We start from the raw sequence: 17,325 nt of genomic DNA on the forward strand, positions 1-17,325 counted from the left end.
ATTTGGTGATAGGAAAGTAGACAAATAGTAGGTACTTAGGTAAATGTTGAGATGTTAACGTATACATATGTAGGTACTTATAAAGTTATATAGGTGTACAAATTACAGTGAAATTGAGTGGCTAGTTAAGGTAATTAAAACGACTTTTTTACACTGATCAATGCCGTAGAGAGTAGCGTGATGTGACACCTAGGATCCACCTAATCATTTTTTAGCTTTTAGTCCATTATCCTACCTACCACCTACTTATAGTTTTTCAAATTTATAGTAAGTACCTACATACAATCAAATAACGGAACTTGCAATGCTGCTCTTATGCCGCGTTACTACGTTGCATGGCGATGGCTACCGTTTGCACCATAGGGCTTCCCACAAAAAACGGATAACAAAATTCGTTATCTGCCTCTCTATCGCTCTTGCATATTCGAGCGTTAGAGAGGCAGATAGAGGAGTTTCGTTTTTCGATTCTGTGTGCGAACACGCGTGGGCATCGGAGGTCCTCTCCCTCCCTAATTCTGTGCCACACTATTACATATTTTACTTTAATTATATTACTTATTTTCTTAATTACAATTAAATATTATTACTTTAATTTAATTATATTACTTATTTTCTTAATTACAATTAGATATTATTACTTTATTTTAATTATATTACTTATTTTCTTAATTACAATCAAATATTATTACATTACTTTAATTATATTACTTATTTTCTTAAGTACAATTAAGTATTATTACTTTACTTTAATTATAATATTTATTTTCTTAATTACAATTATCTATTTATTTTGATTTGTGTTTTATCTTTTGGTTTCAAATAGTAGCGATGGCGTATAGCTACAAGCTTTCTTAACATTTTTGTCGCTCCATTTACGCTTGTTTCATTGGTAGGTAAAATGTTTATAAGTTACTAAATATATCCGTAAACTCATAAGGAAAACATAGTTGTTTTGAAGTTATTAATTACAGAAAATAACGTTTATTACTTCAGCTAAAAGCGAAACGGAAAACGATTGCTATTATATGTATACATACATATCAGCGCCCCGCCCCGGCTTCGCACGCGTTTACAAATTATATTAAATTATACACCTAAACCTTCCTCAAGAATCACTCTACTGATAGGTGAAAACCGCATGAAAATCCGTTCAGTAGTTTTTGAGTTTATGGTGAACAAACACAAACAGACGGACGCGGCGAAGGACTTTATTTTATAAAGTGTAGTCATAGAGTGATAAACTAAAACACAATCAGTGTAAAAAAACTGTTCAATGTTGAAACAAAATTGTATAGTGGTGTGTATAACGAAGCTGTAGCGGACACAGCCGGGAGAGATCAATCGAATGCTTCTGTATCAATGAACACGCTCCAACACCGAAACCAATTCTAGCCAATGATGTTGATGATAATGTGGTGTACAAATATAGCTTCATTATGACATTCACAAAATAAGGTATAAAGTATAGGTGACACTTAGGTCATACTGAAACTTTATATATTTTTTAAAACTGTAGATATGTAATATTTTCTTTTATTGTTTCTTTTCTAAACTCTTTCTAACAATGTTTATGTACATATTTCTTTAACATAGGACCATCCTGAAAAGCACACGGTCCAGTTTTTCCCAGACACTTTGGTAACTTATTATTATTGCGCACACTGCTGCGATATATGTGTGGAGAGCCCAGTGCCGGATTTACCACTAGGCTGAGTAGGCTGAAGCCTAGGGCGGCAGATTTTAGGGGGCGGCAAATTTGGGTCAAAAAAATATTTTATGTGCTGTTCAGATAGGGTCTCGGAGTAATTAACAATGGAGCCGCCATTAACAGGCGTTCCCCTCTGTCGAAAATGGGCGGCCAATGGTCAACCTCATGTCAACCATATGTATGGACTGACGTTTATCTGACATGACGTATCTATACATTTGATGTGCCCCTCCCCCGCAAAAAACGGCAGACTATTTTGTACCGAAAATTTTAGACATGGCGTCTCCGTTGGTTATATCCTCCAAGGATAGGGTAGACTAGAATTCATTTGTAAAATTTAAATAACAAGCATAATTTGTCGATATTCCCGCCCTCTGTCATGTCAAGACCTTTTTGAAGTACAGAACCCTAAAAATGTACCTACCATTTTCTCGAAAAAATTTCGCGCTCGCTACGCTCGCGTTTTCATTTCAGTACCTACATTATTTGTGACCCTTCTGACTACATTGTAAATTTGGGATGGTCGTCAATTCTTGTATCTTCGTGGTATTATGGGTTCCTTTTTTTTCCTTTTGAAGTACGGAACCCTAACAATTTACCTACCTACTATTTTCTCGAAAAAATTTCGCGCTCGCTTCGCTCGCGTTTTCGTTTAACTAGCTACATTTTATTGTGACCCATCTGACCATGTCATTGAATGATAGCACAGAACCTAGTAGAACGCCAGCGGTAATGTCCACGCTATCGGAGCAGCTTCCGTCTACTATACGGCTCATATGCGTCTACCAGATAAAAAGCTAGCGATCCATTTGTATAGCATAGTCTTTCGAGCAGACTCAATGCCAGACCCGACCGAACTCCTTAGCTATATCCAGCCTGACTGCCAATGCCTCACCTTGATTCTCAATGGCCAAAACCCAGCGGTACCCACCGGTCACCGATAAGATCAGGCAAATATAAAGAGGTTGCATAGTCATTGAGTGACAAAAACGGCCCATATAAATCTATATCTAGAATGTGACATTTGTGACGTCACCTTATATGCATTTTAATATGGCTATGGTGTGTTGTACTATAAAATTAAACGCCTCTGACAGGAAAGTACTTTAAAAAAAAACCTATAAGCGAGGCGGATAGGGGCGGCAAAATCGGCATAGCCTACGGGCGGCAAATGTCTAAATCCGGCACTGGGAGAGCCCCTGTTGAAAGACTTCCTTCTCTATACTATCATCCGTTAGAATAAAACAAGACCGAAGTGATCCCAAAAGCAACTAAATATATAAAACCTACTGCAAACAGTCGTACTGGAAGTGGGCTTCATTCGAAGATAATAGAGGCGTGGTGTAAAGTTGTTGGCGGCTGAGGCCGAGGGTACCTACATTGAAACTCGTATCAAATTCTAGCATGAAAAATCTCTGGAATTAAAATTATAAATACGGTCTAATTACAATATCTACGTACAATTTACAAACTGCCAGTGCTGCATTCCTAAAATATACATCACACTCAAATAACTTGTACTTAAAAATATGTCAGAATATCTCTTCTCTTCTTAGATGACTATAGCGTGAATATTGATGGTAATTCAGTACTTTCTTTTATTTCAGGAGAAAGCTGTATCGAGAAACCTTTGGCGACCTTGTGGCGGAACTACCAGCAATCTTCAAAGCCTGACGTGGTTATGAAATTGTCCGTTTCTAATTCCGGTCTGAAAGGTGCCACCAAAGAGCATGGCCTCACTGAATACTGGTCCCACCGAATCACATACTGTGCCAGTCCTCCTCATTATCCTAAACTTTTTTGCTGGGTATATCGTCACGAGGGAAAAAAACTGAAACATGAACTGCGCTGTCACGCCGTTCTCTGCGCCAAAGAAATTGTCTCAAAGAAGATCACGGAAGAACTACAAATTAAAGTAAAACAAGCACTTCTTGAATTCAAAAAAGATCGGATATCAAAACAGAACGCCAGATTAAGTCTTGCTAATAGTGTATATGACAATCCAAGCATGCCACGAAGGAAAATTCTTCTGAGCGTCGGTGCAATGAACTATCGTCCACCTTTAGAACGATCAAAATCCGCTCCAAAGCTTGGTGCTATTGAAGAACTATGTTCGGAGGAAGACGAAGAGGAAGCGGAAATGAATGCTAAACAAAATATTTGTAATGCTTGGGCAAGGAATTCCTTATCGGAGGATTCTGCCACGGATTTCTGTTCTTCACCAATGTTACAACGCCTTAAGTCCCCACGCAAACTGTCGTGTCCGATCGTAATGCACAGAACACGTTCGCATTCAAATAGTGTCCCTATCTCGGATCAACTGATTGACCTCCTCGTGCAGGAAAGTCAAAAAAATATGGACGATAATTTAGGCGATAACGAAGCTAGTCAAGATGAAGCCAAGAAACAGGAACAAAGAACGCATACTTTAGAATCGATTTCCGAATCAAGCGAATTGCCTAATAATCCGACTTGCATGGGCCAGAACAGAAATTTGCAATTATTATCTCAAAGTAACTTCCTCGTCACGGATAGCGACGACGGATCAGTTTCTTCGGGCTGCGAGACGGCCAGCACGGTGAACTCTGACGCCGAGCCGACCTCGTTGCCATCGCATTACGTTCAAGATGAGGTTAAAGAAGCTTCAGAAAGCGTACAGAAGATTGATGCCTCTGATAGGATACAACACTTTGAATGCATCGGAAGTGAGGGCGGCTGCTCTAGTGCAGTTGATGCTCAAAATGAAGTAAACCTTGTGCCGATTGGAGAAAAGAGTTCGTTCCGGCGCAGATCGACATATCCACCATTACGCATGAATGCAGTGTTTAATGAGTACGAAGGGAAGTTCGAGTCGCTCATTAACAATGGCACTGACATGGACAGTTTCAATTCTAGCTCGGAAACGGACGTTTTCAAAAACTCGGGGGACAACGACAGTGCCTGCTCTGATGAGTCTGGATACTCGGAATTACTAGAAAATGGCAAAGATAGTATCATCGGTAGTACTATTATGGTTTAATATAAATAGTGAAATAAATTTACGTATTTCGGTGACTGTATAAATAACTCATATTTAAAATGAATAGCTCCAAATGCACCGTAATGTAGACAAAGGTTACTAATAGTTAATTCTTAAGCGATTGTAGTATGGGCGCATAGAAAATTGTACATGTTAATAATGTATGCTGATAGTAGAATCTACTAGAACCAGTTAATGTTTTTTTATGTATATATTGTAGCTGTAACTCCTAATTCTCAATTATGACTAAAGAACACGAAAAATTGTGTTTGGTTGCATAACATACTCGTTTTAGACAGTTTGTTGCGGATGCCCAGTAGTCGGTTCCAGATCTTAAGTTTTGTAGCTAATTAGTGTCATTGGATTACATTTACCTGTAAATTCGTCAGAACATAAATAGAGCTCTTAATTATTTACACGGCATTGGGTGTTGATTATAAGTAGCGGGTAGTATGGACACATCAAATTAGCGGATTTATTCATATTATATTATTATAACAGTAACTTTGAGATTGTACTTAGACATTCCATAACGAATAAAACCGTAATATTGGGTCATTCATTATTGTTCATCGTATTATTGTACGAAACATAAAGAAAATAAATATGTGAATAGAGACGTGAATCTTATTAAATAACCTGCCAAAGTACCATTATCTACTGCTTATAAATATCACGATATTGGAAAGGACGGCAGCCTTTCTATGAATGAATGAATTTTATTGAAAATCCGGGATTAGTGTTAGAGATCGCAATACGAGGAAATTTTCGATTCCCTTTTAACCCATAAATACAATATTTTGCTATATACTATGTAACACATGTATTTCCTCAATTGTAATCCTCATTCAACAATAAAGTTTAAAACAGTCTGACTACGATGTTAAATATAAGTATTAAATTATTTTGATACCTAACCTACCAAAGGTATCAACTATTTAATATCTTTGATGATGAGGAGATTTCGCTATCTCCTCATCACGGACAACACTCATGGACAAATTAAGAGGAACGCAAAAAAAAAACTAATTTTGAAATTACTTTAGGTAATTAATTAATTCAGTAACTAAACCTTTTTTTTGCGTTCCTCTTTTGTCCATGCCTATACAGGCCGGGTGGAACATTTCTAGAGACTGAGCTGAAAGTATAGTGTTATCTTATTGATCTGCAATCGAGTTATTATAATCGTAAAGCTGGATTTAATAGTTAAACAAAATCAGTAACAACCTTACAATAGTATTTTATACAATCGTGATATAATAGAGAGCTTTTCAGTCGAGTACCGTGTTTAGGCAACGAAGCTTGCTGAGTTGCCTAAGTCAGGTACAAGAATATTACTGCATTGTTCTTCCGCCAGAGTGCATGACCGATCAATATAGTAAACAATTTTTTCAAATCGCGATTAAAATAATATTGCGAAATATATTAATATAATTTGAGTTTCAAATAAGATACTTACAAGATATTTAAATACAATAATGCATTAGTGCTGCGTATTTGGCTGTAGAAATCAAGGGAATCATTCATTTCCGAAAGACCAAAGTGTACGAAACTCGAAAGCTGTGGGAAGCGGCCGGCCGGAAAAAAAACCTCAAAACATTTTAAATCCGAAGATTTCATTGCATCTGGAAACTTTTCAGAGAAGAATTTTGAAATTATAGAAAAACCGTAACTTTTATTACCCAATTGTATTCTGAGCATAACCATAGAGCATAACCTGTGTCATTGATGATGTCGATGAGATTTGTTTACTGTATGTACGTTCCCTATTGAACGTAAACGTGACATTCGGATGTATCACATGCTCAATGTATCAGATAATGTCGCAACAGTATGCAGCTAGTTGAAATCCGAATATCACCTTTAGGGTTTCAATTTATGTATTTATGTTCTTTTGGCTACGGAACCATTGACACCGAGGCTACGACTCAGGAGAATGTTTTGGAATCAGTTGTCATAGCTACGACCTGATTCGGGTTGTATTGGCCTCACCTACAACATAATCAATAAATTGTGGTCGGCTTGTCGCAGAAAACATAATTTGTAATTTTTACACATTCTAATGTCAATATGTCGACATTGTCGACTAACATAATAAAAAATAACTATACCTACCAATTGGAAGATATAATTATTATTAAATTGCACATGTATTTAAGTTTTAAGATTTACCTCCGACGTTTCGAGGAGGAGGAGGAATTTAATAATGTTTAATAATAGTGAAAGTTTAAATCAGATATAATTATATTGGTAATTAGAGATAAATTCAAACAATTCCATTTAACTACTACGGTTATTTATAAATAAATACTCGCATTCGCTTGTATTTTACAAGTTAGACACTCGTTATCTGTTGTCAGACTTGCGAAGTTGCATCACCGAATACAAATTTTCCAATCAATAGGTACAATGTTTTGTTTAGGTACATCGTTCTTGAAATATTGGATATTTAGTTAAGCCTATCTACTTGTTACCACAGTTGTACAGTGATAGTCTGCACATACCCATTTTCATTTGAAACGATATATTTTAACTCATTCTTGAAATATTTTTCACCAAATCATTTTACTGAATTCCTTATGAGCAAAGAACGTTATGCTAAGGTAAACCCTTTAAGTAGTTTAAGGTACTTAAAAGGTATGCATACCTACTTTATACACCAATTGTACAAATTACCTACTTTTTTTTTCCTTTATTGTTATTATAAATTACTAAATTGAGGCTCATAATAAACCCAATTAGTGCAAACAAAAATCATGTCTGTAGTAACTACATAGGTACGAGATGTGTTTTTATCGTTTCAGCACGTTTTATTTTGTCATGTCGTGGTTGGACCGATGTCTACAGGCGGTTTTAACTTTACCATGGCTAATTGTGCGATGACTGAAGCGTTAAGCTGCCACGTATGTACTTATTAGACAACACCGGAAACTGACTGTGGAGACAGACAACTCACACTGCATAAAATGTCACGAGAATCTTCCGTGTGAGAGCTCTCCGTGCAAGAATTTTACTTCACATTCGTATGAAAACTGTCTTGCTTGACACTACATATTATAGACACAAAAATATAATAAAAGTAAAATATCGATTTTAATTTTCTTAGAAAGCTCACTATATGTCACTACATATTATTATAGTGAGCTTTCTAAGAAATGTTTGTTAATAAATGGTTATTTAAGTATAAATAAATATATTCCGACTATTCATATTCTAATTCACTATTATTTTTGTGCCTAATACTGGCCTACTGGCCAGGCCAGGCAGTGCCGGATTTAGACATTTGCCGCCCGTAGGCTAAGCCGATTTTGCCGCCCCCTCGGAGTAATTAACAATGGAGCCGCCATTAACAGGCGTTCCCCTCTGTCGAAAATAGGCGGCCAATGGTCAACCTCATGTCAACCATATGTATGGACTGACGTTTATCTGACATGACGTACCTATACATTTGATGTGCCCCTCCCCCGCAAAAAACGGCAGACTATTTTGTACCGAAAATTTTAGACATGGCGTCTCCATTGGTTATATCCTCCTAGGCCGCCCCTATCCACCTCGCTTATAGCTTTTTAAAGTACTTTCCAATCAGAGGCGTTTAATTTAATAGTACAACGCACCATAATCATATTAAATGCATATAAGGTGATGTCACTATTCTAGATACAGATTTATATGAGCCGTTTTTGTCAGCCAATGACGATGCGACCTAGTTATATTTGCCTGATCTGATCGGCGACCGGTGGGTACCGCTGGGTTTTGGCCATTGAGAATCAAGGTGAGGCATTGGCAGTCAGGCTGGATAATAGCTAAGGAGTTTGGTCGGGTCTGGCATTGAGTGCTCGAGGGACTATGCTATACAAATGGTTTATATTGATGGGCCACAAATAATGTTCCTAAATAAAAACGCGAGCGTAGCGAGCGCGAAATTTTTTCTGTAGAAATAGCGCAATTTGATAGAAAGTGGTACATATTTAAGTGTTACTGTCAGTCCTCACTTATGGTGCTCAGACTTGGTCTTTGACGGAAGCTCAGAAGTCCAAACTCGGGGTTTGACAGAGAGCTATAGAGCTCAGCATATTAATTGTGAAACTAAGGGATCGCATCCGGAACACCACGCTGCGCTCTAAAACTCAGATAATAGATGTAGCTCGAAAAGCGGCCAAGCTAAAGTGGGACTGGGCTGGTTATGTCTGCCACATGCCGAACAACTTGTGGGCCAAGTTAACCACAAAGTGGGTGCCCCACTAGTCAAACCGGGGAACCGGTAGACCTCGTCGGCGATGGCGGGATAACTTGGACTCCTTTTTGAGAGACTGGCCAGATGTAGCTCAAAACCGAAACGAGTGGAAGAAGAGGGGGGAGACCTTTGCGTAGCTTCATTTGTCCATCAATAATGTTCCTAAATAAAATTTTTTTCGGTAGAAATAGCGAAATTTTATAGAACATGGTATATTTTTAGGATTCCAAGCTTCAAAACGGAATAGGATCACTTTGTTGTCCGTCCGGCCGTTTATCTGTTTCAATATAAAGGGTCTTGATATGACAGAGGGCGGCAAAATCGACAAATAAAGCCTGTTATTTAAATTTTACAAATAAATAGGGGAGCGACAAAATTTTGGTCAACCCTATCTGAACAGCAAATAAAATATTTTTTGACCCAAATTTGCCGCCCCCTAAAATCTGCCGCCCTAGGCTTCAGCCTACTCAGCCTAGTGGTAAATCCGGCACTGAGGCCAGGGTAGTCAAATTTTACGTCTTGAAGTTACGTGATATATAAAATGGCAGTATGGTAATAGTTTTCATGCCTAATACCTATTGCCATGCTAGAATTAAAAAAAATGCAATAAAACCGGCGAAGTGGGTGTCGGACCAATTAAATTGCCTGGACAGTGAATTTGAAGAAATTGCATTGATCGATGATGAGAGACAAAGCGCTGAAGTACGGAGATCGGTAACAGGATGCTTGATTTTTGATCGAAGGTAATCAATTGTTCACGGTTCAAGTAAGACAGATAACAGAGTGCAGATAGTCAAAATCCACCCGTTTACGAATAAGGACTGTATCGTTTATTATGCGTACAGATAAAACCTGGTCTAACTGTTGACGTGTGTATTATTTTGTATTACTATGTTCTTAAGGTATAATCTGGGGGTATTTTTAAGCCATATCTGATATAAGAAGGTTTTACATTTATTTTATTTTAGGGACTTTATGATGATTTTAATACCGTCTAGCAAATATAATTTGGACAAGCCTATCGAGCTTAATTTGAGACTATTTCACCGATTCTTTGGTACGATTTAAAGAAACGAATGGTTAATATGCTGCCAAAATATGCCACCTAAGTGTCCTTTTCATGATTGCTCAATTGAACATCCACAGAATAAATGTGGTGAATTTTTATCTTTACATGAAAACGACTTTTTATGCAACATTTTGGATTCCCGTCAATTTCTGACGGAAGCGAAATGAGAGAAACAGCTAAAAAGAATCTACCGAAATCCAAAGCCTAACGGACATTCATGGCGTTGAACCATGGCTAGAACAGGTCGATAGAAACGCTCCTTGATGGTTATATTGTATACCAAAGTCGGGGTTGTCGTAAGTAACAAGCCATATTCTCTAAAAGGCCACCATGCACAGATCCAAAACCTTTTTTCCATCTAAAAGAAATGATTAGACTATGCCCAGATGTCTCGCTTTACGAATCATATGTAATTGCTGTTTACATAATTAGTACGATTTTTTTTGTGTAATATCTGGTCTTGTTCGCAAACCGCAAATTTTCTTGTAGTATTTGTCCAAAATCGTTGTAAATAGTTACTCGGGAGGATTAGGTAAATATTGTCCAAACCATATGCTTTACGTGATCTCCCAGGACGAAATGTTACTTATTATTAAAGCACTAATTAAACTATATGTGTAATTTTTTAATCTAAGTAAAGTTGTATTCATAATAAACGATACAGTCCTTAGGGAGCCATTTATGTCAAATGTTATTAACAAAATATGGATCACTTCTGGTCTGAAATAAATAATTTTTATTTTTATTAATTGACTAATGCGGAGGTGGGTCATACTAAGTTTTTTTTCATTTATTTTCGTCATTCCAATAAATCTCCACACAAGTTGTGCATTAGGGCTATGAATTCTAAAATTTCCACACTTTTTTTCTCTATGTAGAGTCGATAGTGCTTAGAGTGGATCTGAGTAGGATTAACCTAGAGTCGGTCCAAGCTAACCTATATAGCCTATTATTAAAATAAAATCAAAATACGCCTGTTACTGCAATAAAAAACTCCCATATATTTTACTAGTCTGTAAATGAACGCGCCACCTTTGGTAGATAGTAGTAACTAGATATAACAAATTGTTGCTACAAGCGCTGTAATAAACGGACTGCCACTAGGTGTCGGTAGTGGTCGACTATGGCGTCAGCCTGATTTTGTGCTAGGTGGTTAAGGCGCATATCTATAGATGGCAGTGAAATACAGAAAGATAATTAAAGTTAATTGGAAGGGAAGTGACCAGTTTTAGTCCCCTGAGAACGAAAGATCTGTATTATATATTTGATTAAATGTTTAACAGATTAAATATTTGACTTTTCGTTATTTAATAATTTGGAATTATTTAATATACCGGGTGTGGCCTGTAACACGAGCAAATAATTAAAACATAGACTGTACTCCTCAAACGATGACACTTTTGTTCAACGACTTTTAAAAATTATGAAGTATTTAGAGTCCCTATTTTTCATACAAAATAAATATTATCTTCAATGGACGCCATCACCACGTCATATCATTGTGATTGACGTTGCTTGTCACGGCTTAAACATAACAAAATTCGCAATACATTGCGACTTAGAATAAACTTTAAAGTGTATCAAAAATCAACAAGTTATTTTTAAAAGTTGCTGAACAAATATTGGTCAGTATGAGGAGTACAGCCTACAGTTAAATTTTTTGCTCGTATTACAGGCCACACCCGGTATATACTAAGACTAACATTGTAATAAGTATGTAGGTACGGGTTAATGGTGTTATTTTTGGGTAAGAAAATAGATAATCTCATACCCCTTATTCATAATTCAACGCGCTACAAACCTCGATTAGCTAACAATCGTACCTATATGTCTTAATCGGTTTTTTGGACATATAATAAATTATGTAAGAACGTGATAAAAGGTATGTTTTTACAATCTTCATGAATTTTTTAACGATAAATATGATTAGTAATGTTAATTTATATGCATGTTAGTTTTAACGAAGCACCTACTTATATTGCTGTGCCCTCGCAGAATGTAATATGTAATGTATAACGTAATATACATTTAGAATTTGAAAACATTAATTTACTAATTGAGGATTGTAGCGCGTTTTTTTAGTAAGGGGCTTAGTGTTGTTACTCGTTAGTCCTCCCAAACCTACTCTACAGTGCCACATACAGAACAACCTGTATGATGACCTACTTATCCTTGTAGGTAAAAAAAAATCTACTTATACCTATGTTATTTTGCTGAACGAGTTCAAAATAAAAGTATGCAATTCGTGGAAATCATTTTTTTTTATGTATCTAAGTATGCTCATTGATTACTCTATTCGTCTGATTTGGAAAATTCATATTTGTTTGAAAGGGTGAGCTTTAAGTATAGTTGATTCCATTGTCAACAAGTCAGGATTCACCTTAATGCAGTTTTACTCAGCGTTTTAACTCAGAAATGTAGTTACGCTTGTTTTCTGATCTACTCGAAGGTGCAAAAATCATATTTATTGCTGATATCCGTGCCCTTTAGAATACTTACAAGACATTACAAATACATTGACATATCTAAGTTAAACAAAATGCACAATAGACAAAAATACCAGTAGTCGTTCAATTTTACGCTGTATGTATCAAGGTGCATCACTTTCCCAGAAGTGCAAGGTGGTCACAAGCTAGACTTTTGTTCTAATGTTGCACTGACATTGAACAAAACTATGCTGCCTAGCAAAATTATAGACGGTCATAAATTTACCTTAGAGTTACTTTGGTGCGGACAAAAGATAAGGAGATAAAGGACGGTGGTGACGTTGGCAGTAGCTAATAAAGGTAATGTTTTGGTCGACAATTGTGTTTAAGAACAGAGGAAGCTACAGGTGGCTTTGTTAAATTTGTCTGCATGAAATCAAAAAGCATAAAGTGAAAAATTGAACTATTGTGCAATGGCGCTCGCAGTCATTTTCTATAGCCGAAATACCAAAAATGGAACCATCATAATTTCGACATATCTACGTAGTCATATGTCACCGGCATTTTATTCAGAAATTGTAGAACATGCACACATATTCATGAAGTTAGGTTTATAAGTTACTGATATTACTATGTAATGTAAATTATGGAACCCGCAATTGTGAGTGTCACAACACGAGATTATCGTTTTTTTTTGTTGTACCTCGGACAGACAGACAGGACAGACGGACATGGCGAAACTATAAGGGCTCCTAGTTAAATACGGAACCCTAAAAATGTCGCAGTCGGATGAATAGGACTTAAGCCTAGTTTTATTTCTATACTTACATTTAATATTAAAATTATTTCTGTTATACGCTGTTTTATTATTTTGTCGGAGATGTATGTAATTGTGAACCTAGACTACTAGAACTAGAACCTACACTGAGAGAAAAATCATCACCAGGAATTAAAAAACAGTTCTGTACTGGGGGAAAAAATGAAGTTTTAGTAATAATTATGGACGTTTCACTATTTCTGTAAAGTTTATTTATTTCTACAAACAGCTCAGTAATCCCAAATATAATTTCAACAAACAGGGGACCGATTTTTGAAATTCGACCACTCGGTTTCGTGTATTTCGTTAAATGATATCTCCGCTACTAGGCGTTTAAATTCTACTAATAGAATTGAAATCGAGTGGTCAATACAACTAGATTCCAAATTTCGATCGCTCGTATTTCAAAAATTTCAATTTCGCCGTTATCCACCGATTTTCGAATGACGAAATCGAGTGATCGAAATTCAAAAATCGGCCCCCTGATAATAGAAATTGCAAGAACTAATAGAAATTGCAAAAGTCAATTTGTTCCTATTAGTTAACTCTCCTTGTCCCCGGATTAAGTTTATTTTTGTAATTCTAAGTGTATTTTTGTTGTACTTTTCTCTCAGTGTATCCCATTTGCACGTAATGTTTTTATAGGGTTAGTTAGCACTTTTGGGGTGTACTCGTAAGTAGGAAAGTGAGGCGAGGGCAGAGACGGGTAATGAATGCCGCGCTCTGCTTTGTCGCCGCGGCCAATCGGCCCGCTCTCGTTTTCGGCAGAACTAGTGTAGGTCGGGGGCATACCATACCAAAAAACTCAGTAAAAAGTACATTTTCTTTTAACTGAACTCCGATGAATCCGGAACTTTTAGAGTAGGTCAGTCTTTTTTCAGACTACTGAAGGATACCTATTTGTACTGTTGTCTGGGGATTTTATAAAATGATATCAAAGTAATCAAATCCCCAAGAGTAGAAAATTAACTTAAGAAGAACTTAAAAAAAACTTAAGAAGTAAACCACAATGAGCTGAATGAGGGATTTGCATCTTAATCATCTTAAGTATCTAAATAATATATTATAGAAATACAAAAAAAGTAGAATTAATCTTAAACATGTCCGAAATCGATGACGTGTGAAAACATATGTGAAACTATGGCGCACTGTTAGTCTTAACCTTAACTAAATTGAATAGCAAGCTTGTTAATTCTTTACAAAATCCGTGAAACTTCGAATGTCCAAGAAATAGTATCAAACTAAAATTCGTGGAAATATATCAAATAGAATTGGCATTAACCAACCTAATAATAGCTAAATTAGCTAAGTTTACATGTGAAAAAAAACCATGTAATACCGGGAGTGGCTGCATTAATAGTTACATATGCATTTCACAACATACTACGCCTGTCGTAAAACGACCGTTGCGGGTAGGATAGAGAGCGCTTGCATAGAATAAACAGACCATCGCTCTGTGACTATTAAGATTAGTTTTGTTCGTAATTTACAAACTAAAATATTAAACATATACCTACGTATATTTATAACATTTCAGCTTTACTACATCATGTATAAGGGTCGTTATTCATCGTATAGGTAGACATTAATTTTCATGGCGCTGCTCCCTGTGTACCCGGTGGCCAAGCGCCGCGCACCGCCGCCACAGTGATTCCGAATTGTCGGAAACGGTGTCGCGCGCTCCACTTCCATTTTGGGTTAGCTTCCTCCGCTGATTGCCCACGCCGGAATAATTGTGGGCCTTCTTGTGAACTATCATTAAGTACTAGGCCTTTTATTGAGCACTCGCCTAGATTCAGAATTTCCATCAGCTAATACCATGAATGTGGTGTAAACGCCATTATATTGTAACAATAGGCACTAAAGAAAGAAAACAAAGATAGATCATAGAAAAATATGGAAAGCCTTTCTTGTCACACATGTCTCATATCTTTTGTATTCCCTGATTATTTTCAATAATGTTTTAAAACAGCGTTGTTGTTTCTTTCTTCAATGATCATAGTTTTATTTTCTAATAGATGTGCGATTTGACTCGCTTTTGTAAACAATGCGCTTGGGCATGAGCAGAAAGAAACAAAAGTCTATGGTTTGAACAATACTGTGGTAGGGTACTTAGTGAAAGTACCTACCTACAGTAAACTGCATTTTAAGGGTGCCTGAGTAAAACGCAACAATAATTAAGGTTAATTATCCGATTTTAACAGCACAATTTTAATGAATTTGCTGACATTTCACAAAATAGGATCACAAAACTTATGCTCGTCGAATATTACGAATATGATATGACTAATTTTAGTCCATATTTAAATCAACACTCATTAATGCTCTTCATTTGCCATAATTAATTGCTACAAAACTATGTACTTAATTTACAAATAGTATCTACCTGCGGCTGATACGTTTACCTGCTACACAGTTTACATTTGCATTCGTCATTATTATGACTAAATTCATTTTTACAAGCATTAGTTACTTCCCTATTTCCGATTGAGCTGAAATTTTGCATACATATGTATATCGAATGACAATGCAATTTTATGATGACATGGAGCTGAGCTGATGATGGAGACAGGAGTTGGCCATGAGAACTCTGTGATAAAACAACGCAAACTAATAGTGTTTGTAAAAATTGTTTCGATGAGTATTAGTAGCCTGTGAAATGAAAAGCACAGTCAGCGATAAAAGCTTGTACCTACCAAAAATGAAATATTTGCCAATAACTTATTGACAGTAGATTGTGTACCAGTGCGGTACCTGTAGGTACTTATATTATACCTATAATCTAAACAATGGCATCTAATCATATTTTAAACTGTCGATCGCGTACAGTTATTTTCTCGTATGATTAACTCCTTTTGTTGGACAGAAGTGTGTCAATTGTCATGTAACAACGTATCGTGAGCCTTACCGCCATACCGCGCGCGCTGCGGAGCGCGTCCGGCGAGATGCCTCGGATCTGTGATAAACTATCGGCCGCCACTTAGCCGTCGCCTGCTTCAACCGACCAAAATAAATATCTTTACAAATTTACCTATTCAATCTATTTATTCGTTCAAGGTTTGTTTGCAATGTTAGTGACCCACAAATAACACAATTGGGAAATGTAGCCGTCGTGGCTCGGGACACCTATAAATAGGTTGCCGATACACCTACCCGAACAAATTATCGTGGTTGCTTTCATATGAGTTATTAGGTACTTAATTACTTATGCTTACATAAACAGTAACTCAGTAATTTAATACTGAAATTTATGTTTGTAATTGTTTAAGGTTTGCATTGCACGGTTAACTGTTGACTGTTCGCTTCGACACGGTACTACCTAAATTGCAGGTGCCATAAATAAATAAACTAGCAAGCCCATCCGACCGCTATTTGTGTCTATCGGCGAAAGGTAAAGGCTGGTGGTCACATTTCTTTATTTTTGTGAATAGTCGGACTTTGTTTGTTAAGTGCCGCTTTGAAGAAAGTTGTAAAACATGGGTTTATTGAGCTTTACCCGCCTACCTTAGTTAGTACTCCGTTATACAAATAAACAAGGTTTTTTTAGAATAAATTGTTGCCCGCTTTTATTAGAATTAGTATGGTGTTCAAAAACAAAATATTTCGTTAGAGTCGTTCAAAGTACTGTTATTCCCAATATATCACTATAAAGCGGGAAATTGGGAAATTGTCTCCAAACGGGGCCTAAATCGATGTCTTTTTTGCTTAAATTAATAAATAATGTACCTAAATAAAACGTATTCATAATATGGGGCCAAATTCCACATGTACAACTGTCAGATTTCGCATCCATGTCAAATCAACAGTTAATTGTATTGCATACAGAGTGTTGATTCCATCAACGGTGGATAATATCATTTGGTACAACCAAAACTCAACTCTAAACTAAGGGTGGTTTGGTTTGGTTTGCTTGTCACCCTAACTGTGGATTGTTAATGTCAAATTTTGACATTGTACGTATTCGAGAACTTATGATTTTTCCCACATCAACGGGAGATCAACACGATACGTCAAACGTCGCTTGTCGAATAGGGGTTCTGGCTGACACGGCA

At 36.6% G+C, this 17,325-nt stretch overlaps 1 protein-coding gene and 1 long non-coding RNA gene across 2 annotated transcripts in view; one reads left to right on the forward strand and one right to left on the reverse strand.

Annotated features, from left to right (window-relative positions):
- Positions 1–5,344, forward strand: part of LOC134678482 (uncharacterized) — a 34,311-nt gene extending 28,967 nt beyond the window's left edge. Inside the window, exon 2 of the mRNA XM_063537052.1 lies at positions 3,316–5,344. Coding sequence (XP_063393122.1) covers positions 3,316–4,727 — 1,412 coding nt within the window. The 3' untranslated portion in view covers positions 4,728–5,344. The remainder of the gene's footprint in view (positions 1–3,315) is intronic.
- The window catches only part of LOC134679018 (uncharacterized), a 473,913-nt gene that overhangs the window by 271,382 nt on the left and 185,206 nt on the right, over positions 1–17,325 (reverse strand). The gene's annotated exons all lie outside the window — the stretch shown is intronic.

Source organism: Cydia fagiglandana, chromosome Z (assembly GCF_963556715.1).
Source record: "Cydia fagiglandana chromosome Z, ilCydFagi1.1, whole genome shotgun sequence".
NCBI classification, from domain to species: domain Eukaryota; kingdom Metazoa; phylum Arthropoda; class Insecta; order Lepidoptera; family Tortricidae; genus Cydia; species Cydia fagiglandana.